The sequence below is a fragment of the Thalassophryne amazonica genome, chromosome 7, assembly GCF_902500255.1.
Source record: "Thalassophryne amazonica chromosome 7, fThaAma1.1, whole genome shotgun sequence".
Taxonomy (NCBI): Eukaryota; Metazoa; Chordata; class Actinopteri; order Batrachoidiformes; family Batrachoididae; genus Thalassophryne; species Thalassophryne amazonica.
This window is the reverse complement of record NC_047109.1, coordinates 113587335-113613105: the sequence shown is the minus strand read 5'-3', so window position 1 is coordinate 113613105 and position 25771 is coordinate 113587335. Positions and strand designations below refer to the sequence as shown.

The 25771-nt window shown below is 44.3% G+C and overlaps 1 protein-coding gene across 1 annotated transcript in view; it reads left to right on the top strand.

Moving 5' to 3' along the window:
• LOC117514790 (nuclear factor of activated T-cells, cytoplasmic 1-like) overlaps window positions 1-23133 on the top strand; it is a 60890-nt gene extending 37757 nt beyond the window's left edge. The window contains exon 2 of the mRNA XM_034175379.1: window positions 20030-23133. Coding sequence (XP_034031270.1) covers window positions 20030-20085 — 56 coding nt within the window. The 3' untranslated portion in view covers window positions 20086-23133. The remainder of the gene's footprint in view (window positions 1-20029) is intronic.
• The last annotated feature ends 2638 nt before the right edge of the window (window positions 23134-25771 follow it).

The window sequence follows — 25771 nt, the reverse complement described above, 5'->3', positions numbered from 1 at the left end:
TATACCCTAACTTATTCAGTGGGGTATGGGCAAGGGTGTGGTTTGAACTGAGAACCTTCCATGCTGGAAACAAGCCCACTTAACCCCTGCCTGCTAAATTTGTCTCTGTAGTCTTTAAATATGAAATTAATCATTTCTCATGGGTGCACATTCCTGAACCATCCAGCAGGTGGCAGCAAAGCACATTGTGTCTTCCTTTTCATGCAGACTCTGAAACAGTGTTCAAAACATGGGCTTGTCAAAGCATTTCTGAGCAATGTTTCAAGTTTCCCATCGCTGATTGGCAGTACAGACGAGGAGTTCTGGCCACATGTTCTATCTGTTCCTTAATTCCGATGTTCCTTTCTCCTTCTGTTGTATATTTCATCCTGAATTTGCTCATGCTGTTTTCCCAGTTATCTACTGTGATAGTGTGATATATACCTTAAGGCTGCTGCTTCTTTCTTATACGTCGGGCGAGGAGCTCTTATCTAAAAACAGCAGCAGACGTATTGATTGGAGATCTGCTCCATGACATTAGAGCTTTTATTGTTTACACTCCATAGTTTAATTCTTTTTGTTTCGTCTCGCTCAAACAGAGATCATATCACCACCCTCTTGACATTCTTGCTCTGGCTGCTTATACACCGACTTCTGTGCACTACAGCCTCCAAATAATGGACTACAAATTAAAACCCAAGAACGTCTCCTGGGTGGTTTCCGTTTGGTTTTTCCAAATTCTCACAATGTGTTGTTATTGTTCATCTTTAAAAGGGGGTCATACAACCTGATTTTTTTATGCTGATTCAGCATGTTTCTGAGGCCATGCAGGTCAGTTGAAGGTAGGTATTGCTGAGAAATGATGAACGCAATCTGTGTATCTACAGTATCTGTGATATTGGAGTTGATCTCCTCCAAACAGGTGGAGGATGTTGGGTGCAATTGGAAAGGCAGGTATTATTTAGAACGCAGGTGCGTCAGCACTGAGGATGCCAGCAACTGGAAAAGTTCAAGGGAATTCCATCGTTTTATCAGGCTGCAGCAAGTAGATGTCTACTTTCGATACGTTGATGTAGTAGTCTGGCTGTCTGCTTGGGTTGTTGTTAGGGTGTCAGAAAAAATCGATTCATGTCCGAATCGTGATTCTTATTTATTACGATTCTGAATCAATCCAAAATGTCCAAGAATCGATTTTTAAAAAGCATTTTTTTTTTAAATTTCTTGCTTACTCACTGCGTATACTGTTTGTCAGACAACGGCTTCCATACTACAGTGTCCCCGCGGGGGGGGGGGTTTGGATCCAGCGTGCTTCAAACATTCATGAGTTGCAGCTTAGCATGGCGGATGAAGAGCTAATTCAGCCAGCACTGTCTTTGCTGAAAGCACATGTTTGGGCGCATTTTGGATTTTATTATTTGCTGTGTAAGAAGGAGCTTGACATGACTTATGTAGTGTGCAAAATCTGCAAAGTGAAAGTCAGGTACTTCGGAAACACTTCACATCCGCAAGCCCACATGGTACGCCATCACCCGGAGCTAAAAGAGGGGAGCAGTGGTCTCTGCAGACTACTGACCACCGCTTTGCTAAACTGCCAGCCAACTCCGAACGAGCAAAGCAGATAAGTAAATTTACATCTAGAATCACTTGATTAACCTTGTAAAGCTGCATTTTCTTAAACATAAATATTTTTAAGTAATATAACTATTTCTCAGAGCTCTTTGAATCGAAAATCGATTCTGAATCGAATCGTCACCCCAAGAATCATAATCGAATTGAATCGTGAGTTGTTGTACGATTCACATCCCTAGTTGTTGTCATCTCTGACCCAAAGTGGCCTTGTAGTGTGGTGAAGGAGGTGTTACATAGCACCAGCAGGTTCCCAGACCTGAGACCCGGAATATGTGTGTGTTAATCCCACCCCTGCCACATTTCTCCATGGAGAAATGTGCCAGGGGTGGGATTTGAACTGGGAACCTTCCCCACTGAATCCAAGTGCACTAACCACTTATTTGGGGTCAGGTTTAACACACACACATATTCCGGGTCTCAGGTCTGGGAACCTGCTGGTGCTATGTAACACCTCCTTCACCACACTACAAGGCCACTTTGGGTCAGAGATGACAACAACTAGGGATGTGAATCGTACAACAACTCACGATTCAATTCGATTACGATTCTTGGGGTGACATTTGGGGGTGAAATGTGGCAGGGGTGTAGCGCTAGCACTGTAACTAGGTTTAAGGATATGATTCCTTCTTTATGTTCTCTAATGCCATATACCAACACAGTGCAGAGTAGCTACCTAAACTCTGTGAGTGAGATAGAGTATCTTGTCAATAGTTTTACATCCTCATTGAAGACAACTTTGGATGCTGTAGCTCCTCTGAAAAAGACAGCCTTAAATCAGAAGTGCCTGACTCCATGGTGTAACTCACAAACTCGCAGTTTAAAGCAGATAACCCGTAAGTTGGAGAGGAAATGGCATCTCACTAATTTAGAAGATCTTCACTTAGCCTGGAAAAAGAGTCTGTTGCTCTATAAAAAAGCCCTCTGTAAAGCTAGGATATCTTACTACTCATCACTAATTGAAGAAAATAAGAACAACCCCAGGTTTCTTTTCAGCACTGTAGCCAGGCTGACAAAGAGTCAGAGCTCTATTGAGCCGAGTATTCCTTTAACTTTAACTAGTAATGACTTCATGACTTTCTTTGCTAATAAAATTTTAACTATTAGAGGAAAAAATTACTCATAACCATCCCAAAGACATATCATTATCTTTGGCTGCTTTCAGTGATGCCGGTATTTGGTTAGACTCTTTCTCTCCGATTGTTCTGTCTGAGTTATTTTCATTAGTTACTTCCTCCAAACCATCAACATGTCTATTAGACCCTATTCCTACCAGGCTGCTCAAGGAAGCTCTACCATTAATTAATGCTTCGATCTTAAATATGATCAGTCTATCTTTATTAGTTGGCTATGTACCACAGGCTTTTAAGGTGGCAGTAATTAAACCATTACTTAAAAAGCCATCACTTGACCCAGCTATCTTAGCTAATTATAGGCCAATCTCCAACCTTCCTTTTCTCTCAAAAATTCTTGAAAGGGTAGTTGTAAAACAGCTAACTGATCATCTGCAGAGGAATGTGTTGTGAAAGTGTAGGAACACGGACCCACAACAGGGGGCGCAAATGAACGGACAATGGAGGAGTCAAATAACACTGTTTTTACTGTTGTGAAACAGGCACAACAAACACAACCGATTACAGTATTGAGACTGAGTTCAATTACAACGGTGTCGTGTGGGCAGGCTCGACGATAGGAGACGTCTGTCCAAGTCGAACCGGAACCAACCAGATTTCTTCTGCCACCGAACCCCGGGAATACTGGAGCCGCCAAGTCCCGAATTCCCAGGTGGCCACTGCCTCCGCTCGTCGGATCCGGTACTGCTGGCAAGGAACAGAAACAGTCAGGTGTGGATGCGGCTGCACCCAGCAACACGGAGGGTGGAGAGTCCACCTCCACCTCTCGTCAACAACAACCAAGAAGTGTAGGAAGGTGAGTACTTATCCAAATGTTGTCCGGTAGTCAGCTGTCCTACAAATAATCAACAAGAATTACAACTATAGTCACACGTATGTTTGGGCGGAGATTGTTACCTCTTTGATAAGGCGATATCTCGGCAAATGAGGTGGAGATGCCGTCCTGCTGATATACCTCCCTGTTGATTGGGATCAGCTGTCTCCAGTGATGGGTGACAGCTGTCATCCTGGCTGCTCCTGTAAGGCGGCAGCGCCCTCCGGTGCCTGGAGCCCGCACTCCAGGCAGGGCGCCCTCTAGTGGTGGTGGGCCAGCAGTACCTCCTCTTCAGCGGCCCACACAACAGGACCCCCCCCCTCAACGGGCGCCTCCTGGCGCAAGACCGGGTTTGTCTGGGTGGCGACGGTAGAAGTCGGCCAGGAGGGCCGGGTCTAGGATGAAGCCCTTCTTCACCCAGGAGCGTTCTTCGGGGCCGTACCCTTCCCAGTCCACCAGATACTGAAAACCCCGGCCCATCCGTCGGACGTCGAGGAGCCGGCGCACGGTCCAAGCCGGCTCTCCGTTGATGATCCGGGCAGGAGGTGGTGCCGGACCCGGAGTGCAGAGGGGTGAGGTGTGATGAGGTTTGATCCTGGAGACGTGGAATACTGGATGAATCCGCAGTGAGGCCGGAAGCTGGAGCCTCACTGCGGCGGGATTGATGACCTTGAGAATCTTGTACAGACCAATGTATCGTTCTTGTAGTTTTGGGGAGTCCACTTGTAGGGGAATGTCCTTGGTGGACAACCACACTTCCTGCCCAGGATGATACGTGGGGGCCGGGGCCCGCCGCCGGTCTGCATGGTTCTTCGCCCTCGTCCGGGCCTTTAACAAAGCAGAACGGGCGGCACGCCACACCCGACGGCACTTCCGTAGGTGGGCCTGGACCGAGGGCACACCGACCTCTCCCTCAACCACCGGAAACAACGGGGGCTGATACCCCAAGCACACCTCAAAAGGGGAGAGGCCGGTGGCTGATGACACTTGACTGTTGTGGGCGTACTCGATCCAGGCCAGGTGGGTACTCCAGGCCGTCGGGTGCGCGGCTGTCACACAGCGTAGGGTCTGCTCCATTTCTTGGTTGGCCCGTTCTGCTTGTCCGTTGGTCTGGGGGTGATACCCGGACGAGAGACTGACCGTGGCCCCCAGTTCCCGGCAAAAGCTCCTCCAAACGTGCGAGGAGAACTGGGGACCGCGATCGATCGGAGACGATGTCTGATGGTATCCCATGCAGACGGACGACGTGGTCGGCTAGGAGGTCCGCTGTCTCCTGGGCCGTTGGTAGCTTCGGGAGGGCCACGAAGTGGGCCGCCTTGGAGAATCGGTCCACTATCGTGAGGATGACGGTGTTTCCCTGGGATGGCGGGAGACCCGTGACAAAATCCAGGCCGATGTGGGACCAGGGGCGATGAGGGACGGGCAGCGGCTGTAGCAAACCCGAGGTCTTGCGGTGATCGGCCTTGCCCCTGGCGCAGGTGGTACAGGCCTGGATGTAACCCCGGACGTCGGCCTCTAGGGACGCCCACCAGAAGCGCTGCCGGACGACTGCCACGGTCCTACGCACCCCAGGATGGCAGGAGAGCTTAGAACCGTGACAGAAGTCCAGGACTGCAGCCCTAGCTTCTGGTGGGACGTAGAGTTTGTTCTTCGGTCCGGTTCCGGGGTCCGGGTCTCATGTCAGGGCCTCCCGGACGGTCTTCTCCACGTCCCAGGTGAGGGCGGCCACGATAGCGGACTCCGGGATGATGGGATCCGGGGGATCCGACGACTCCGTTTTGACCTCATCTTCATGTACCCGGGACAAAGCATCTGATCTTTGATTTTTGGTCCCGGGACGGTAGGTGATCCGGAAGTCAAAACGGCCGAAGAACAGTGACCAGCGGGCTTGTCTGGGATTCAGCCGCTTGGCGGTCCTGATATACTCCAGGTTCCGGTGGTCAGTGAAAACCGTGAATGGCACGGACGTTCCCTCCAACAGATGTCTCCACTCCTCAAGAGCCTCTTTCACCGCAAGGAGCTCTCGATTGCCGACGTCATAGTTCCGTTCGGCTGGGGTCAACCTGCGGGAAAAATAGGCACACGGGTGAAGGACCTTATCGGTCTTCCCGCTCTGGGACAGCACGGCTCCTATCCCTGAGTCCGAGGCGTCCACTTCAACCACTAACTGGCGACTAGGATCGGGCTGCACCAGAACAGGTGCAGACGAGAAGCGCCGTTTCAACTCCTTGAACGCGGCTTCGCAACGACCCGACCAGGTGAAGGGGACTTTTGGTGAGGTCAGGGCTGTCAGGGGGCTAACTACCTGGCTATAGCCCTTAATGAACCTCCTGTAGAAATTAGCAAAGCCTAGGAACTGTTGCAACTTCCTACGGCTTGTGGGTTGGGGCCAGTCTCTCACCGCCGCAACCTTGGCCGGATCAGGAGCGACGGAGTTGGAGGAGATAATGAACCCCAAGAAGGACAAAGACGTGCGGTGGAACTCACACTTCTCGCCCTTCACAAACAGCCGGTTCTCCAACAACTGCTGCAGGACCTGACGTACATGCTGGACATGGGTCTCAGGGTCCGGAGAAAAGATGAGTATATCGTCTAGATATACGAAGACAAACCGGTGCAGGAAATCCCGCAAGACATCATTAAACAATGCTTGGAATGTTGCGGGAGCGTTTGTGAGACCGAACGGCATGACCAGGTACTCAAAGTGACCTAAGGGGGTGTTAAATGCCGTCTTCCACTCGTCTCCCTTCCGGATCCGAACCAGGTGGTACGCATTTCTAAGATCGAGCTTGGTGAAAACTTGGGCTCCATGCAGGGGTGTGAACACTGAATCCAACAGGGGTAACGGGTATCGGTTGCGAACCGTGATCTCGTTCAGCCCCCTATAATCAATGCATGGACGAAGTCCGCTGTCTTTTTTACCCACAAAAAAGAAACCTGCGCCCATCGGGGAGGTGGAATTCCGGATCAACCCGGCAGCTAACGAGTCCCGGATGTAGGTCTCCATTGATTCACGCTCAGGCCGTGAGAGGTTGTACAGCCTACTGGACGGGAACTCACTGCCCGGAACCAAATCAATGGCACAATCATACGGACGGTGGGGGGGAAGAGTGAGAGCCAGATCCTTGCTGAACACGTCGACAAGGTCGTGGTACTCCACCGGCACCGTCCCCAGATTGGGCGGGACTCTGACCTCCTCCTTAGCCCGGGAGCCGGGAGGAACCGAGGAACCTAGACACACCCGATGGCAGGTCTCGCTCCACTGAACCACTACCCCGGACGGCCAATCAATCCGGGGATTGTGCTTCAACATCCAGGGAAATCCTAAAACCACACGGGAGGTGGCCTGAGTCACAAAAAACTCGATCACCTCCCGGTGATTTCCTGACACCACCAGAGTTACAGGTGGTGTCTTATGCATGATCGGAGGGAGTAGGGAGCCATCTAGTGCCCGAACCTGTACAGGCGAGGTAAGCGCCACCAGGGGGAGCCCTATCTCCCTGGCCCATCTGCTGTCCAACAGATTCCCCTCAGAGCCCGTGTCCACCAGTGCTGGGGCCTTCAGGGTTGAGTCCTCATAAAGGATCGTAACTGGGAGTCGTGTGGCAATGTGGGTGTGTCCCACGTGAATGTCTCGGCCCACCCCTAGCCCAGTCTCTAGGGGCGGGCGTTGGAGTTTAACCGCTCGGGGCAGTCTCTCATATGGTGCTCTATTGAACCACAAACAAAACAAGCTCCGTGGGCCCGTCTCCTCTGTGCATCTGGTGCCCTAAATGTTGCCCTACTTGTGTCCATAGCTTCGTCAGCAGGGGGAGCTGTGGCCCCACGGAGCGCAGGGGCCGTGGAGCGTGGGGAAGGCGGAGCGCGGTTGGAACCGGAAGGGAGAGGGACGGCGCGTGCCCGGCCACGCCCTTCGTCTCGTTCCCGCCGACGTTCTTCTAACCGGTTGTCTAACCGTATGACAAGATCGATGAGCCCATCTAAATCCCGCGGTTCGTCCTTAGCCACCAGGTGCTCCTTAAGAACCAAAGACAGTCCGTTTACAAAGGCGGCGCGGAGCGCAGTGCTATTCCAGCCGGACCTCGCAGCCGCGATGTGGAAGTCGACTGCATAGGCAGCTGCGCTCCGACGCCCCTGTCTCATTGACAGTAGCACGGTTGAAGCGGTTTCGCCTCTATTAGGGTGATCGAACACGGTTCTGAGCTCCCTTACAAACCCATCATATGTCAGAAGGAGCCGTGAATTCTGCTTCCAGAGCACTGTAGGCCAAGCGCGTGCCTCACCGCGAAGCAGGTTTATTACATAAGCTACTTTGCTAGCATCAGTCGCGTACATGACGGGACGCTGTGCGAAGACGAGCGAGCACTGCATAAGAAAATCTGCGCACGTCTCCACACAGCCTCCGTACGGCTCTGGGGGGCTTATGTAAGCTTCAGGGGAAGGTGGGTGGGGTCATTGAACGACCAGTGGAACATCGCTGTTATGCACAGGGTCGACGGGAGGGAGAGCCGCAGCGGCACCCAGGGGGCGCGCTTCCACTTGTGCGGCGAGAGCCTCCACCCTGCGGTTCAGGAGGATGTTCTGCTCGGTCATTAAATCCATCCGAGTCGTGAAAGCGGTGAGGATCCGCTGCAACTCACCGATCACCCCTCCCGAGGACGCCTGCGCGTCCTGGTCTTCCATTGGCCGTTCAACAGCCAGTTGACGCCCCTCGGGATCCATGCCGAGATATCCTGTTGTGAAAGTGTAGGAACACGGACCCACAACAGGGGGCGCAAATGAACGGACAATGGAGGAGTCAAATAACACTGTTTTTACTGTTGTGAAACAGGCACAACAAACACAACCGATTACAATATTGAGACTGAGTTCAATTACAACGGTGTCGTGTGGGCAGGCTCGACGATAGGAGACATCTGTCCAAGTCGAACCGGAACCAACCCGATTTCCTCTGCCACCGAACCCCGGGAATACTGGAGCCGCCAAGTCCCGAATTCCCAGGTGGCCACTGCCTCCGCTCGTCGGATCCGGTACTGCTGGCAAGGAACAGAAACAGTCAGGTGTGGATGCGGCTGCACCCAGCAACACGGAGGGTGGAGAGTCCACCTCCACCTCTCGTCAACAACAACCAAGAAGTGTAGGAAGGTGAGTACTTATCCAAATGTTGTCCGGTAGTCAGCTGTCCTACAAATAATCAACAAGAATTACAACTATAGTCACACGTATGTTTGGGCGGAGATTGTTACCTCTTTGATAAGGCGATATCTCGGCAAATGAGGTGGAGATGCCGTCCTGCTGATATACCTCCCTGTTGATTGGGATCAGCTGTCTCCAGTGATGGGTGACAGCTGTCATCCTGGCTGCTCCTGTAAGGCGGCAGCGCCCTCCGGTGCCTGGAGCCCGCACTCCAGGCAGGGCGCCCTCTAGTGGTGGTGGGCCAGCAGTACCTCCTCTTCAGCGGCCCACACAACAGGAATGGTCTATTTGAAGAGTTTCAGTCAGGTTTTAGAATTCATCATAGTACAGAAACAGCATTAGTGAAGGCTACAAATGATCTTCTTATGGCCTCAGACAGTGGACTCATCTCTGTGCTTGTTCTGTTAGACCTCAGTGCTGCTTTTGATACTGTTGACCATAAAATTTTATTACAGAGATTAGAGCATGCCATAGGTATTAAAGGCACTGCGCTGCAGTGGTTTGAATCATATTTATCTAATAGATTACAATTTGTTCATGTAAATGGGGAATCTTCTTCACAGACTAAGGTTAATTATGGAGTTCCACAAGGTTCTGTGCTAGGACCAATTTTATTCACTTTATACATGTTTCCCTTAGGCAGTATTATTAGACAGCATTGCTTAAATTTTCATTGTTACTCAGATGATACCCAGCTTTATCTATCCATGAAGCCAGAGGACACACACCAATTAGCTAAACTGCAGGATTGTCTTAGAGACATAAAGACATGGATGACCTCTAATTTCCTGCTTTTAAACTCAGATAAAACTGAAGTTATTGTACTTGGCCCCACAAATCTTAGAAACATGGTGTCTAACCAGATCCTTACTCTGGATGGCATTACCCTGACCTCTAGTAATACTGTCCGAAATCTTGGAGTCATTTTTGATCAGGATATGTCATTCAATGTGCATATTAAACAAATATGTAGGACTGCTTTTTTTGCATTTGCGCAATATCAAGGTCTTGTCTCAGAGTGATGCTGAAAAACTAATTCATGCATTTCCTCTAGGCTGGACTATTGTAATTCATTATTATCAGGTTGTCCTAAAAGTTCCCTGAAAAGCCTTCAGTTAATTCAAAATGCTGCAGCTAGAGTACTGACAGGGACTAGAAGGAGAGAGCATATCTCACCCATATTGGCCTCTCTTCATTGGCTTCCTGTTAATTCTAGAATAGAATTTAAAATTCTTCTTCTTACTTATAAGGATTTGAATAATCAGGTCCCATCTTATCTTAGGGACCTCATAGTACCATACCACCCCAATAGAGCGCTTCGCTCTCAGACTGCAGGCTTACTTGTAGTTCCTAGGGTTTGTAAGAGTAGAATGGGAGGCAGAGCCTTCAGCTTTCAGGCTCCTCTCCTGTGGAACCAGCTCCCAATTCAGATCAGGGAGACAGACACCCTCTCTACTTTTAAGATTAGGCTTAAAACTTTCCTTTTTTCTAAAGCTTATAGTTAGGGCTGGATCAGGTGACCCTGAACCATCCCTTAGTTATGCTGCTATAGACTTAGACTGCTGGGGGGTTCCCATGATGCACTGAGTGTTTCTTTCTCTTTTGCTCTGTATGCACCACTCTGCATTTAATCATTAGTGATTGATCTCTGCTCTCTTCCACAGCATGTCTTTTTCCTGGTTCTCTCCCTCAGCCCCAACCAGTCCCAGCAGAAGACTGCCCCTCCCTGAGCCTGGTTCTGCTGGAGGTTTCTTCCTGTTAAAAGGGAGTTTTTCCTTCTCACTGTCGCCAAGTGCTTGCTCACAGGGGGTCGTTTTGACCGTTGGGGTTTTCCGTAATTATTGTATGGCCTTGCCCTTTCAATATAAAGTGCCTTGGGGCGACTGTTTGTTGTGATTTGGCGCTATATAAATAAAACTGATTTGATTTGATTTGATGTGGAGTTGCATCAGGAAGGGCATCCAGTGTAAAACTTGTGCCAATTCAACATGCAGATCAACCTTGGAGCAGCCAAAGGGTCTTACTTTATACTGTATTACCACCCAACCCTATTGTATATTATTTAACAGCCAATACAAAGTGAAAGCCCCCCCCCCCCACACACACACACACACACACGCACACACAACAGATAAAACCCTGAGCGTAAATTAGAATGTATCTCTTTAATAGCTTTTTCAAGTCTTCACTTTTAATCAGTTTGTCACTTTACAAAAACGTCCGTTTCCCTCCGTCGTTGTCAGTTGTGGAGACTGAGTGGTTCCACATGGGGGGATCCTGATCCTGCTGCTTCACGTGTCACCATAACCATGTGGATGAAATATGGTGTTGGTACCCATCATCACATCATTAGGCCCAAAGGTATCCCTGGGACAGATTAGAGGCTGTCTTTCTGCAACCTGAAGAGGAAATCATGAAGAACCATCTCATGATGAAGCATAAGTGGAAGCAACACTTTGTCTCCATCTGTTTATATTTATCACTGGGAATGACTGATTGTAACCTTTGCCCTGTCCATATTTTTGTCCCTGCTGGTTATCGGCGTGAGTGAGGCGGGCCGAGCCTGTCCGTGCAGCCGTTTTCAGCCATGTGTGGGAGGCAGCAAATTGTCCATTAAGTGTTTCTACTGAGGCCCAGAGAAGATTTGATATAGTGGGGAAGCAAGAGTAATATGTAGCAGGAAATTCAATTGTCTCTGCAGCAAATTTGAGCTTTAGTTCGGCTTCTCCACCAAATCAATGTCACATGAGTGCACAAGTTCAGATGAGGTTTAGCTTTCAGTACACAACTGTGCCTCTGTCAGTCAACTGGTTTTCTTTCACAACCCGTGAGTTCCCGCACAGCTTTGTTACCAGCGTTTATATAAAAGACTCTCAACACCACAATGGGAGGAAGCCGCCTTCTCTTTCTCAGGACGCTTCTGGGCTCCTAGAGGAGGTGCAAGCAAGAAAAGGAAATATCGCCCGTTGCTACAGTGTGAAGACCCTTGACCCTGACACAGCTGCACTTTCTTCATGTAGTGAAAGTGACAGAAGTTCAGGAAAGTACTTTGGTGTCAAGAGACTCCTTGTGAGAACCAAAATCCCTGCCAGGAAGGCTCTGCTACAGCCCTGAGTTCAGAGGTCGTGTTGTTGATAGTCAGCTGAGGCCCGGGCGTGAAGGTGAAATCGGTCCCTGCCAGGTCATTGCCAGTCACGTCTAATTTGGCTGAACAGGATCAGATTACGGCAGCAGAAACCTCTAAGAAGCTCTCAAGCCTCGCAGTTCTGCGTCTCCCCAGACCACAGGGCATCCTCTGTTCTCCAAGGAAGCCCGGCTGTTATTGAACCCGAGTGCCCAATGTGTGCCTCTAACAACGCTAAATAAATCCCCAGTGCAGGTCAGGTTCACACTGAACTCACACTCAGAGTGGCCAAATGAAGGCAGAAGTTCTGATCTTAGATTACATTTTTAAAAGAATCAAAGCAACTTTATAACATTTCAAAGTTAGCCATCTATGTTTTGTATGGACTTTTGTTGTAGAATTCAGGACTTCAGTATTGCAAATTGTGATTTTGATGACTCCAGAGAAAGTTGGACTTATTCTTTCTTTGTGCCTTTAGAGTATGAAGCTTCACAGACTTGTGTTACGAACCTGATCCTGCTCTGCTGATTTGAGGTATCATACTTTCCAAAGTACGTATGTCGCACCTGTGAAAAAAGGCCTTTTGAAGATGAAAACTCCATATATAAATTGCACCAAAGTATAAGTCTCACTGGTTCTGTATTATCAACGCTTTAATTTATGATTTTTGTGCGTTGTTTTAGTGTATTCTTTACTAATGGAATTTATGTTTTTATTATTCAGGTTTATTTTGTTTCGTGCTTTGATTCTTGTTAAAGTCCGATATAAATCGTTACTGTATTATGACTCACACAGACATGCATTTTTGGTATATAAGTCGCAGGGCCTCCCAAACTAGTAAAAAAAAAAGCGACTTATACTCTGTAAAATACGGTAATTATCATGCTAGCCTCTACAGTCATTATGGAAAGTGCATTGCATGTTAACATCTTTAAACATAAGACTACTAACAGCATCTTGGAGTAAGAACCAAAAATACTCAGGGACAAAAGTTTTTCACATACAAAAATACAAAAAAATAGGGTAGCAAGCTGACATTCTAAACACCGTGGAAACCTCTCTGAAATCATGTTCTGGTTATTGCAGTTGCCAGTTTTGGCCTTTTTGAGGTCTGGTAGCAAAACACATGTTTATGCAAAGTCTTCTCCACTTTGTTTTTTCAACTCAGATCTTTAATCAAAAAGTGCTAAAGGATTTTCAACAAATTATTCCAAACAAATTCCTCCCAGACCTTTTGGGTGGGGTCCTCCAACGTGCCTATAATTCAGCAGGCATTAATGGGGTGACTAGTCAGCAAACAAATGACTGTGTTGTTTGCAGTCATTTGTTCAGGAAATACATCGCCTTCAGGTGATGAAGCATTTATTCAAATAGCAATTGAGCTCGCTAACTGCTAGCTTAGCCCATTTCATACAGCGCCTTTTCCAAGTTGGCCGTTTTAGTGATTTAGTGTGTAACTGGCTTAAAAGTAGATTTGTTGACATGTGAATAACTATTTTGTGTATGATGTTTGGCTCATCACTGGCAACACAGTATCTTGTGTCAAGTCCTGCAAGAACTACAGTACATCCCCAGATGTCCATCCACAAGTGTTTCACTCGATCCCGTAGATAAAAATTCTTGTCGTGAATAGTGTGACCTCCCGCGTACTCTAGTTTGACTGCTACAGCACGGGTATTTGGTTTTGTTCTCTGTGTCATCCCAGCAATTTGGTGGATTCCAAAGAAGTTGCTGGACATCATAACCAGCTTATCCTCAGGTACTCTGAGCACTTTGTGGCGCAGAGGCAGAATCTCAGAATTTTCCCAGTTAAAACTGACTTTTTTCAGGGAAGTATTCTGGTTTCTACATTGTTCAATGCCTGCATGGACTGGGTGTTGTGTAGGGCTGTGGAAACCACTTTCCTAGGTGCCTATGGAGGAAAGGTTTTCTGACCTTAACTTTACGGATGATGATGAGATCTTTGCAGAATCAATGGATAAGCTGATTGCAACACTTGGGAAGTTGAGTGAGGAATCTGTCTTGATCCAGCAAGATCACAAACCCAGACACTCAATGATCCGGACTTAGTTACCTGCAGACTGCTACAGACAGAGCCCTCTGAGAACATCTTGCTTGGGTCAGTGTATTAGTCTAAAGTGACAAAAGTGACCCAGGTGTAGCTGTAAACTGCTCGTGTGCTTTCACAGAAGGCAGCTGAGGAGTCCAGCAGGGCTTCTGTTCTAGTAAAAAAAAAAAAGTAATGTTATTGTGTCTCTCTCACACCTGCCAGAAATAGGTGTTTGAGCCACCTGGACCTGTGTATAAACCCTGACAGGTCCAGACTGTGGTTTACTGATTGCACTCTCTTTACATCTCTTGGAGGATGTCACTTTGTTTCAGTAAGAGTCACAGGGTCAGGGTTTTTCAGCACTCCTTCTTTTGGAGTTGTTTTTGTTTAATCACAAGAGGACATCCTCCCAGTTATTCCATTCTAAAGTACTTTAATTAAAATATGTTTCCAAGGCAGTTTGGGGCCGTATCTGTCAAACGTACTCGCTTACTTCCATATACTGTGTAAGAACATACTTTTTAAATCAATTCTAAGGTGACTGGAACTGTGGTGGAACAGTTAACTTAAGAGTTGTTGGTTTGATTACTGCCTACCATTATTTATATTTGCCTGTAACACTGACCCCTTTATTTAACCAGGTTAGTCCCATTGAGATCGACATCTATTTTACAAGGGAAACCTGGGCAATTATAAAGTTTCCAATCCACCTAACGTGTTTGTCTTTAGATGTAGGAGGAAGCCGGAGCACCCGGAGAGAACCCACACAAACACAGGGAGAACACGCAAACTCCATACAGAAAGGCCACAGGTGGGAATCGATCTCGTGATCTTCTTGCTGTGAGGCAACAGTGCTAACCAGTAAGCCACTGTGCTGCCAAATATATATTGTATATATATATTTGGCGTCCCATATATTGTATGTTCAACAGTTCTTGAGCAATACCCTGAACCCCAGCATTGCTGTCACTGCACAGGGTGGCTCCTGGCACCAGTGTGTGAATGGGTGAATGTGAGGCACCACTGCAAAGTGTTGTGAACATGTCTGCATTTTTGCAATACAGTACATTTACCAATGTGGACGTTGAAAGAACCCCTGGATGTTTGTTTGTTTCAACTATTATTTGTGTTTGGGTTAAGGTTAGTTGAGGTCACCTGTTTCCACTCTAAGGTGGAGCTCCACTTTCTCCATGTTCTGCAGCCACACATGGGCCTAACAAGTAATTGATACAAATCCTAAAACAATTTTCAAATTTAAGTTAGAAATACATCAATACACGGATCCCATAATGGATTTAAACAGTTGATGGCAAGTCGTTTTACTGCTCTTTCTGTTTCTTGAAAGTTCAAAGTGCGGTATGAGGCTCTCGCCCTACTAGAAACGTTTGTGAGGTAAAAAACATTACTAAATAAATAAATCGACATGCCCGATAGTGGTAGGCGGTATAACGGTAAATGTACCTGTTTGAACTTTACGTTTGGTTTACAGTTTGTTAAAACTGTCACAACAGGAAAACTATGTTATGCCATATATGCTATGCTATCAACAAGCTGGCTTCTTCTTCACTGCACTTTCTCCTACTGTATGTGGTGCTGCCCCCCAGTGGTGAACAAAAGGTGAACAGAGGCAGTGCTGATGTGCGCCAGTACAGTAGAAAACCATTAAGTCAGCCCCTAATTTTTCTTCATATATGTATTTGAAGCCATCCAATGCCACTTCTGAATTATTCAAATGTATTGTGGAAAATGAATTTCTTCATTAAACCAAAAACTGTATGGGACTAAATCGAATTATTTCATAATAAAAAGTATTGTCTCTGAATCATATCATAGCTGTATGTATCTAGATATGTATCTGATTGTTTTATAAGGGAGAGATGCAAACCTCGAGTGGTTATACTTACATAATGCATACCATACCCTTCAATAATTGATCAGTTAAGCTATTTATAAAGTGAAAATAGTCCATTTTCATCTTCATTGCTCTGCTTTTATGATTATAAACTGAATATCTTTTGGCTTTAATTGCTGACCAGACTGTGCCAGTCATTTGAACATGTCACTGTAGTCTGTGAGAAATTAAAATCTGCATTTTTGTTGTTGTTTGTCAATTTCTTGTGGTATCAGAAACATCCCCAATGAAAATAGTCATTCGTTGAAATAAAATGTCAGAATGGACTGTTTGACTGTTATTCTCCATTATTTATCTTTATCGTGCTTTGTCACATGAAAAAATCTGACACGGATTTTTTTAAAGCAATCAAAAAACAAAACATAGTTATGTTTAAGTGAGAGTTTGGTCGGGGGGTACCAAATCAGTGTTTCCTACTGTTAGAGATTCCTAAAGTGGCAAAAATACCAAAGTAATATCATTAATTGGCACTGGAGGCATCCTGTGGGTTAGCTGGTAAAACAGCAATAACTAATTCTGTAGTGCCAACAGTGAGATGATTTATTACCATTTACATATGAACTTTGGTCAACTCTTCCTCAGATGTTTGTTTAACTAAATGACTTGAGTTCCGCTCTGACGCGGATTAAAAAAAAAAGTAGTTGCTTGGTGTTGTGGCGTGACAGTTGGCCACATCCTGTTACTGAGATTGTCACAGAAAACAGATGAAAAACACAGACCTGTCTTTTACATTTTTCTCTTCATTACTGCTTTCATCAGAACGGAAAAACACACACACACACACAAAAATTCAACATCTGTGCCAGTGGAAAGTATTAGTTAATAAAGTGCAGCAAACTAACATTGCAGTTAATATGTGGGCGGAGGAGATGTTCAAATTTTTACAGTGACTGAAAAGAAGAAATGAAGCTTTTCCTGTCAGAAGAATAAAAAATGTGTTTGTGGCTTTTCGTGGGTTTTCCCTTCCTCATCAACGTTACCTGGAGCTGTTTTCTCACCTCAGCTGTCGAGACGAGCGGCTATACAAAACATTTCACCATGTTAATTGTTGGATGTTCTTGCATTTCCTTTATGTCGTGTGACGGCAGCGCTAAAAATAACCTCAGCGTGTAAATACTTGTTTAGCCCAGAGCGGAAAACAACCAGCAGTGCTGGCACAGGTCGGATTTTTCCGATGGGAGTTCCGCCTGTTTAGGGAGGTGAGTCCCGAACAATCTGTTTCTGTGAGTAGGTGGGTGTTTAAGACATGAGACCAACCAGGACATGCTGTTGTAGGTGTGTGGCCCAATTTTTGCAAAGATGCAACAATTTTCAAAACAAGGCTATACAGTTCTGAGCGTAAATACACCAAGGTGCAAAACACGTAAGACTAGAAGGCCATCCATTACTGTGCATAAAAGCACCAAAGGCAAAAACACCTTATATGCAAAATAAACAAATCCTTTATTCCAGTCTGCAGGTATGATACCAGTCTCCCAGACTGAAACACAATTTGTTTGCAGTTCCAGGAGAAAAGCATCTCCACCTGCCTGGAGGAGCTCTGCTCAGATCCTGCAGATCTCTGGAGGTTTCCCTGTCCTCAGCTTGCACATGGTCTTTTCAATCTCACCAACATTTGGTGGTTCAGAGTTGACTGGAGAATCAGTCAGCACACACACACGCGCACACTGTCTGCGTGTGTGTGTGTTTTCTTTACTGTTGGCCAAACAGTATTTCTTGATAAGGACCTGCAGACCCACTTTGAGTGGGTGGTTTTCCTGTGTCTCCTCCTCACTGTAGACGGCTTCAGACTCTCTCGCTCTGTCTCCGTCGGTCCACTTTATCACGACAAGCTGTGTAGCCGCGGAGCTTCTTGTTTACGTTCAAGTTGGAGGTCCTCGTCATCCTCACAGTCACTTCCGTCTGTGGTGCCAAAGAACACAGAGCAGATAAAAACAGGGCACTGATGTGTGTCTGCCCAACTGTGGGAAAGACGCCGGCTCAGGAACAAGTCCAGGAAAGACAAGACGATGACTCTAAAGACACACATGTGTGCACGAGGTTGATATCAGCTTAAAGCCAGCATCATGACACTGGCATGACTGTAATCCACCAGATTTTCAGTTTGACCATTTTCAGGCCAAAACTAAGACAATCACCAGAAACCAGACTTTAGCTTGGAATTTAAAAAACTGAAAATTGGTTTCTTTGATTTCCACTGTGGAAAAAAGTATGAATTTAACCAACTTTAGTGTCTTTTGGTTGATTTTGGTCAGTTTATTTTCACCTTTACACAAGTTACTGTTGAACATTAATGATGAGTTAAAAATTTCAGTTACAAAAAACAAAACAAAAACACACACACATGGCTCTCAAAGCACAAAGAACGCCACAACAAGGTCACTGCTCTTTTTTTCTGATTCACTTTTCTTCCCTGTGAAAAATCCATCTGAACCTAACATTGGTCTTATTTTACTCTTCCCAAAATAAATAATATCAATTTAGTTGAAATTTTAAAAAATAAATAAGTTGCCCTCATCGGCCTTGAATCTTCTGACTAAATGCTCTCTAGTTTGATCTTCCCTGGATTCTCAGTTTCGGGTTGTTGAAGGCCTAACCTTCATAAAAGTAAATGCCACAGTTTGCCCATCTGACATTCTGAAACTGTTGTTGGAGTCGTCAGGTGGCAGGTCGGGCTGCGCGGACAAACATCATTTCTCATTGCCTTTTCTGTGGTCAGTGAACATGTGCGATGTTGATCTTTAAATTTGGAGATTGAACACCCTACAGTATCTACTACTATAAGCAACAGCTTGGCTATTGTTGTCCCAAGGTTCTTGAAATGGAGCAATATCTGTACCTGGTGGGCATTTACCATTAATGCAGGTACAATAGATTTTGGGTGTTCAATGTTTGGGTGTTCAATCATTGGAAGATGAGTTTTGCTTTCATTGTTTTTGATTGGCTGATACGTTTAAATAATCTTTGATGTTGAGTTTTTAAAGGCGTTGTTTCATTTTAAAATGTGGTGGGCATCAGTGAATAAGAATAGCGTATGATAAGCAGTGAGTATTTTCTCTTTTTATTTGCTCAAGCATAGGGGAGGGGTTAACACAACTCTCATTAACCTACTTTAAAAGGTTTTGTGCATTATTGGGCCAACGTCATAAGGTGTGTCAGGTGGTAATGCTCAAATTTACAAAGTTTATCCTCATTAACTTAACATGTAATATTTACACCAACTGAATTTGGACAGACTTAAAGCTGCAGTGTGTAGGATTTAAGGGTGTTGTAAAAGAATATAGCTTTACTGTATAATTACCTGCAATACAGTCTAATGCTTTTATTCATGATATCATCACGAAACACATCATATTCATGACACGGCCAAGTTTCATTCACTATTTTTAGCCCTACCACTATCCATAACCCTAATCATACCCCCCCCCCCCCCCCCCCCCACACACACACACACACATACACATACGTGTCACCCCAAATTCCGTGATGTTATCACAAAATAATTTCATGATACCATCACGAAAATGTAATAAATTCTATGATGGTATTACAAACTAATAGATCATGGTGCGTCGACATATTGACACATTAACCCAAAAGGGACTTACTCAATATTTCATATTTTATAGCACATCCAGAAGACTGAAGAAAAAAAGTAATTGGCGCTGACACGTTGGCGACATGTGTTGCAGTTTGATTATGATCCGGAGCTCAAACATGTCAAGGTGGTTTTGCAGGTGAGAGAACGCAGTTACTCTGGTTAGCTGTGTAGGCTAACACTTACAGACACGGCGTCTCCCATCTGCCTCATCTCCGCTTCTCTACTGGGAACCAGTTTTCGTGACTGCTTCAGTGATTGCAGCCGAAATCAAAACAGCCCACCATTTGTCCGTGTGAAGTTATGCTGTGTGGTTATTGCACAACGGGAGCTGCGGTCCCCATAGGTGGTCAAATCCAGAGATATCACACAGGGTTCAAACGAGACTGCGCTGCCTTATTAGTATTTGCACCGCTAAACACATTTTCACATGTAAAAGCAATTAAAGGTTACAAAGAAAATAATGTAAGATTAAGGTCAGATTTTTTGGATAAAAGGATGCAGACGGGGAAAAAAATGTTCAAATATTTAATGCTCTGTAGTTTAATTTTCTGTGACTCCTGATCATTGATCTCCGCTCTTGTTTTGTTTCCACAGTTAATGAGATCATCAGAAACGACCTCTCCAGCATCTCTGTGCACACTCACGCATAGACGTCTTCACAAGCACACACACGCTTCGCCATCGAAACGACCACAACAGGAGACCGAAGAGATCTAGAAGATGAAGAAAAGAAAAACTTTTTTTTTGACCAGGATCTCCGATCTGATGCCCCCCCACCCTGTTCTCTCATCTCGCTGCAGACTCACACTGATGATCAAGCGCCATTTGAATTAATCGAATGTTACATTTACGAAGGAGAAACAACATCAGGGGCAACGTATGTGATAACACTTGCCTTAATTAGCTTTAGGGACCAAACAGCTCAGTGAGACTGATTGCCGAGCAGTGACAATCTCCGTTTTGAGTGTGACCTGTACGTTAATGCATGGACAAGCTAATGGGACAGTAAGAGTCACCCGTCACCGTTCTGCTCCATTTGTTCGTGCAGTTGACCCACACTGACCAAATTGGTGCCTTACAGTGACAACAAACAGCAGCCACAGTCACACACCTGTTCACGGCTCAGTGGAACCTAAAGTGGAAGTTTATATGCGACTTTTTTTGTATCATTTGAACGATTTGTTTACAGGGAAACTGAATAAAAGGCTGGAAAACAGAGGACGTAGGGAGTATGTGAATAGACGTGTATTTTCTTTCTTATCTCATTGTTCATTTATACTGAATGTTATGTATGATATTCGTTTTTGTACAAACACGTATTTGAAAATGTACGCCTCATACTTATACCGTGCAGTTTTGTATTTAGCCATTTCCAGCCATCCTCTGATGTGTTTTATACCATTTCATGATGCAGTTTTTAACCTTCGTGCCTGTTTTTAATCATCCTGCCCCAGTTTTACCGTCCACCCACGTCACTGTTTAATGATGCACAGACAATCAGAGGAAATATACAAAACATATCCTGTGACACCAATTCTATCTTGGCTTTTTTTTTTTTTTTAAGGAGAGTCTTAAAGGACAATTTGCATGACACTTCTACATTCACCATTCCCAGAAACTCAACTCCTCGGCCCACTTTGAAATCCGAAATTCCCACCCAAAACATTCATCGCTCATATCAATCAAAATTGCAATTAAGTATTTTTGTATGTATTATCTTAAACAAGGTTAGAAAACATGAGGAACAACACATAATATAAATCCCATGGTATTGTCTTATTAATTCTGATTATATTTTCAAAATAATCATAGATTTTTGTTTGATAATTTTATATTTTCATCAAATAAATTTCTGTTGTGTTTATATTAATAAGCTGAAGGTTTTTAGCCATGCTAATGCTCCCCAGAAGCATTTACTGAAAAAAAGTCTGAAGGACCTAAATGACATGGTGAGATGTTGAAGAGCTTCACTCGTTCATGTCTGCAACATGTACATATTTATTAATAATTACGATATCTGCAGTTTCACTGTTCTACCTTAATTTTGTGCATCAGTAATTAAGACCCAGGGCAAATTAGGTACAGCAACAACATTTTAATCGGAGTTGAAACGGGTTCTTTTTCTTCATCATGTAGCTATTAGAGCCGTGTTTTTTTGCTGACTCACAGTGCCTCATACATAACGTTCATGAATTAACGTTAGTTGTGACTTTCACTAAAGGTAACCCCAGTTAAAACTGATGTAATATGCTCGCCTGTGAATTAACACCGTTTATGTATATATCACTTAAGCTAACCCTGATTAGAAATGAATTAACACGTTAGTGAGTTAACATTGTGTAATTTATTTGTAACACTCAAACTAAAGCTAGGTAGCCTTTAGCTAAGAAGGGAAGTAGCAACAGTTGTGATTTTAATGTCACTCAAGCTAACCCTGATTAGAAATTAATTAATTTGTTAGTGAGTTAACACCAGTTGTGAATCTTATTTGTAGCAAACTAAAGCTAGATAGCGTTTTCAGCCAAGCTAACCCTAGCGAGTAGTGACCAAATTTTTTAGTGCATTAATGTTAGCTTTAAATTTGATTAGTAACTCTGGTGAAAGCTAGTTAGTACTTGGCTAACATATTGTAGAATTGGTGTCACTTGATACACTTTGACATGATTTGGCTCCGATGTAAGTAAAATAAAACTGACATACCAGCACAGACCTAATATGTTTGTGAATTAACATTAATTGTTGAAGCTAAAAGGCATCGCTAGCTTTACTAAAGCGCTAGCTTTATCCACCAAAGGCTAGCTAGCTTTACATTAATTCATATTAGTTGCGAATTTGATTTGTCATTCAGATTAATAATATTGCTTAGCCTGAATATTGAGGTCTCAAAATTGATTTGGAATGATGAATCCAAACTGTTGTTAAATATTATTACTGTTCATAAAGCTGTGTTTGTTTAGTTGAAGTTTAAAAGTGAACCATGTTTGAATTGTCCTTTGAGACACTCCTGGACTTCTAAAGGCAGGTAGAGTCCCTCATCTAGAGCTATTCATTGATTAAACAACGGTATCTTACCTGCTGAATTTTAATGAAAACATTCCGAGATCATGTAGAAACGCTGACCGTTGCACTGCAGGTTTGAATGTTAACAGGCACAGGGTGGGTTCATCTAAACCTGCTACAAGCTCGGTTTCAGGACTGTTACATCTAGCTGGCAATAACTGATGTATGCAAACCAAAGGATTTTTTTCTTTGGTGAAATTATTGTCCAATTTTCTTTATTTCTGTTGGAGTGCAGAAAGGTTCCCTGTACAAAAACATGCACTTTATTGCAGTCAGTTTTCTTGCTTCCAGACCAAATATTTTACATTCATTTTCAACTGAGGTGCATTCGTTTCCATGTTATCTCTCCTTTCGCGCATGTACTCCATACTAATACTGGGGATTATTTAGCTGACAGTACTTTACCGTATAGCTTCCTAATACATTTTGGTCATATATCGTAGCATGACATAAACCGTATGAATAAGGTTTCCATTTTGTGCCTTACTCTTTCTTGGCTACAAGATCGTGCGACTCTGTAACGCTTTTCTGTGTCGGCACAAGGTGAAACATTTAATATGAAATATTTATGAAAAGTGAAATGGTGTTTTAAATGCATTTAATATGTTCTCAACAATGAATTAATAAATGAGATAATGGTCACCGTACATGGTAAATGTACCTGTCAATTATTGTTACTTTGCATTTACTTTGAATTTATAGATATATCTGTATATCTATAGATATAGTACATTTGCAGTCCAAAGCATTAAAGTCTGAAGTCTACATGTACTTTACATGCATCAAAATGAATGTCATGGAAATATTGTTTGCTTTGCATATCTGCAAACATCTGAACTTACCAATGCGCGACACCAACGTGTGGCTGCGAGCGCCAGTGGTGTAAAGCGTAATTCGGGGGGTCCGGGGGCATGCCCATACCCATACAAATGCGAGACAAATGGGCATCCCACACACACCCATGCAGGATGTAGGACGCGTGTAAATACTGGGCCTGTCCTGCCAAATGCATGACGGTTGGCAGCGCTGGCTTATCCACCAAGGAGGTTATGTTTTCGGTCGCGTTTGTTTGTCTGTCTGTCTGTTTGTCAGCAGGATAACTCAAAAAGTTTTGAACGGATTTTGATGACATTTTGTGGAGTGGTTGGAAATGACAAGAGGAACAAGTGATTAAATTTTAGTGGTGATCCGGATCACGATCCGGATCCCGATGCTAACGCGTTAGCATGTCTATGGCATTTTCAATGTTAAAAGTTAGCATTAAGCAGTTGCAGCTGTCATCATGTTCGGCTGCATTTGTTTTCAAATTGTAATATTTCTTACATTTATTTTTGTTTATATATTAATAATCTAATGATTATTATATACAATTTTAGAGAAAGAGACAAAAAGAAATAGATCACTGTGCCAAGGAGGGAATCCCTTTAGGGTCAGTGACCCTATGGCCTTGTTTAGAGAAGTGTTTCATAAATGTAAAAAAAAAAAATATATATATTTGCAGTTTAGTTGAATAATAAATTAATGAATAATAAATTCTGTCTCTTATTTGTTTTTGTCTATAAGCACATGCAATATCAATATCAGTGCTCAGATGACAGTAGCTTCTGGGAAAGGTGCAAGTTGCAATAAACTGTGATGCCAAGCGCTAAGGATACATGCTATCCAGTCACAGCAGATGAAACTTTTTTTTACTACTGAGCAAACATCATTGTTAGACTTTTTTAGGTTCAATGATTCCACGGCGTGTAGATGTTATGGCCTCAGTGATCCCATGGCCTTGGCGGAGGTTTGCACTCTCTGAGTGCTTCTAGTTCATATGAGTACAAAAAAAACACAATGAAAAATCTGGTGCACAAAATAATTCTTCTTTCCCAGGATTACAGACTTTGTAACTTTGCTCAGGTCGTGTCTGGGGGCACGCACCACACATCACGCATCCACTCTACTACAGAACTGCCTTGGCTCCTGGATAGCAACCACCCAGGGAAAAACTGATCAATCACCATGTCTCAAAAGTAACCATTTACCTGCCACACCCATGTGAAAAGAGGGCGTGCCACTGGGGTCCTCGAGCCTGATTCACCAGTGTGCCTGATCATGCCGAGATAAAGGCACCACATGGCTAAAATGTCATAGCTGAAGTTTCCTCACAATGAAAGTGATATTCCTTATTTTACTCTACCCAAGTAACCGTTTATTTGACACAAAGCCATGAGCGTAAATGCAAGGATCCAACAAAGACACCTGGTATCCACAACATTTAGTCCTTACTTTAGGTCACTGGTTGGCATCCAGGTCTCACAAACAAGATAGGACAGAAACACCTCCATCCAGCAACCTCATGATTCCTTAAACTTAATTTCCCTCTCAGAATTAATGAAGTCATCCACCTATAAGCTCTTCCCAGGCATTTCTCAGTCTCAAAAGATGACCCAGATTATAATAAAATACCAATCTTATGTGATGATCTGAAAAAAAAAACATCTTTATTTGGTGAAGATGCCGGATGTAGTGGACCTGGGCTGGTAAGGTTCCATGTGGTCTCCAGTTATGAGCCTGATCTGGCAGCCCGTGGAAGTGAAATAACCATTCAGTTCACAGCCAGCAACTCCTGTGGCGCGCTCTCCTGTGTCAGTGCCAAAAAATGCACATTTTAATGCTCTTTTATTGTAATCACGCCAAAGTCCACATGTGCAACAATGATCCCGTTTAATCAGCATCTTGATTTACAACAATTTTCAATTTCAATTTATTTTCATTTATATAGCACCAAATCACAACAGAGTTGCCTCAAGGCACTTCACACAAGTAAGGTCTAACCTTACCAACCCCCAGAGCAACAGTGGTAAGAAAAAACTCCCTCTGAGGAAGAAACCTCAAGCAGACCAGACTCAATGGGGTGACCCTCTGCTTGGGCCATGATACAGACATAAATTACAGAACAATTCACAAAACGAATATACAGGAAATGCTGTTGGTGCACAGGACAGGAGGGTCTCCAGCACAAATACCACACCCATCTCTGGATGGAGCTGCACCTTAAACAGAGAGAAAAAACAGGATCAAGCATCAGAAAGACAAGAAATACAGCATAATTTGTCAGCATTAAACAACAAGAAAAACAGGAAATACTAAGGTGATCGCCGGCCACTAGCCCTAAACTTCACTAAAAGACCCAGAATTTAGGTAAAGTTGAGGCCGCGGCACGCTCCGTTTGCTAATAAAATGAATTTAAAATGGTAAAAAGCATAGTACCATGCTATGCCAGTATGCTAG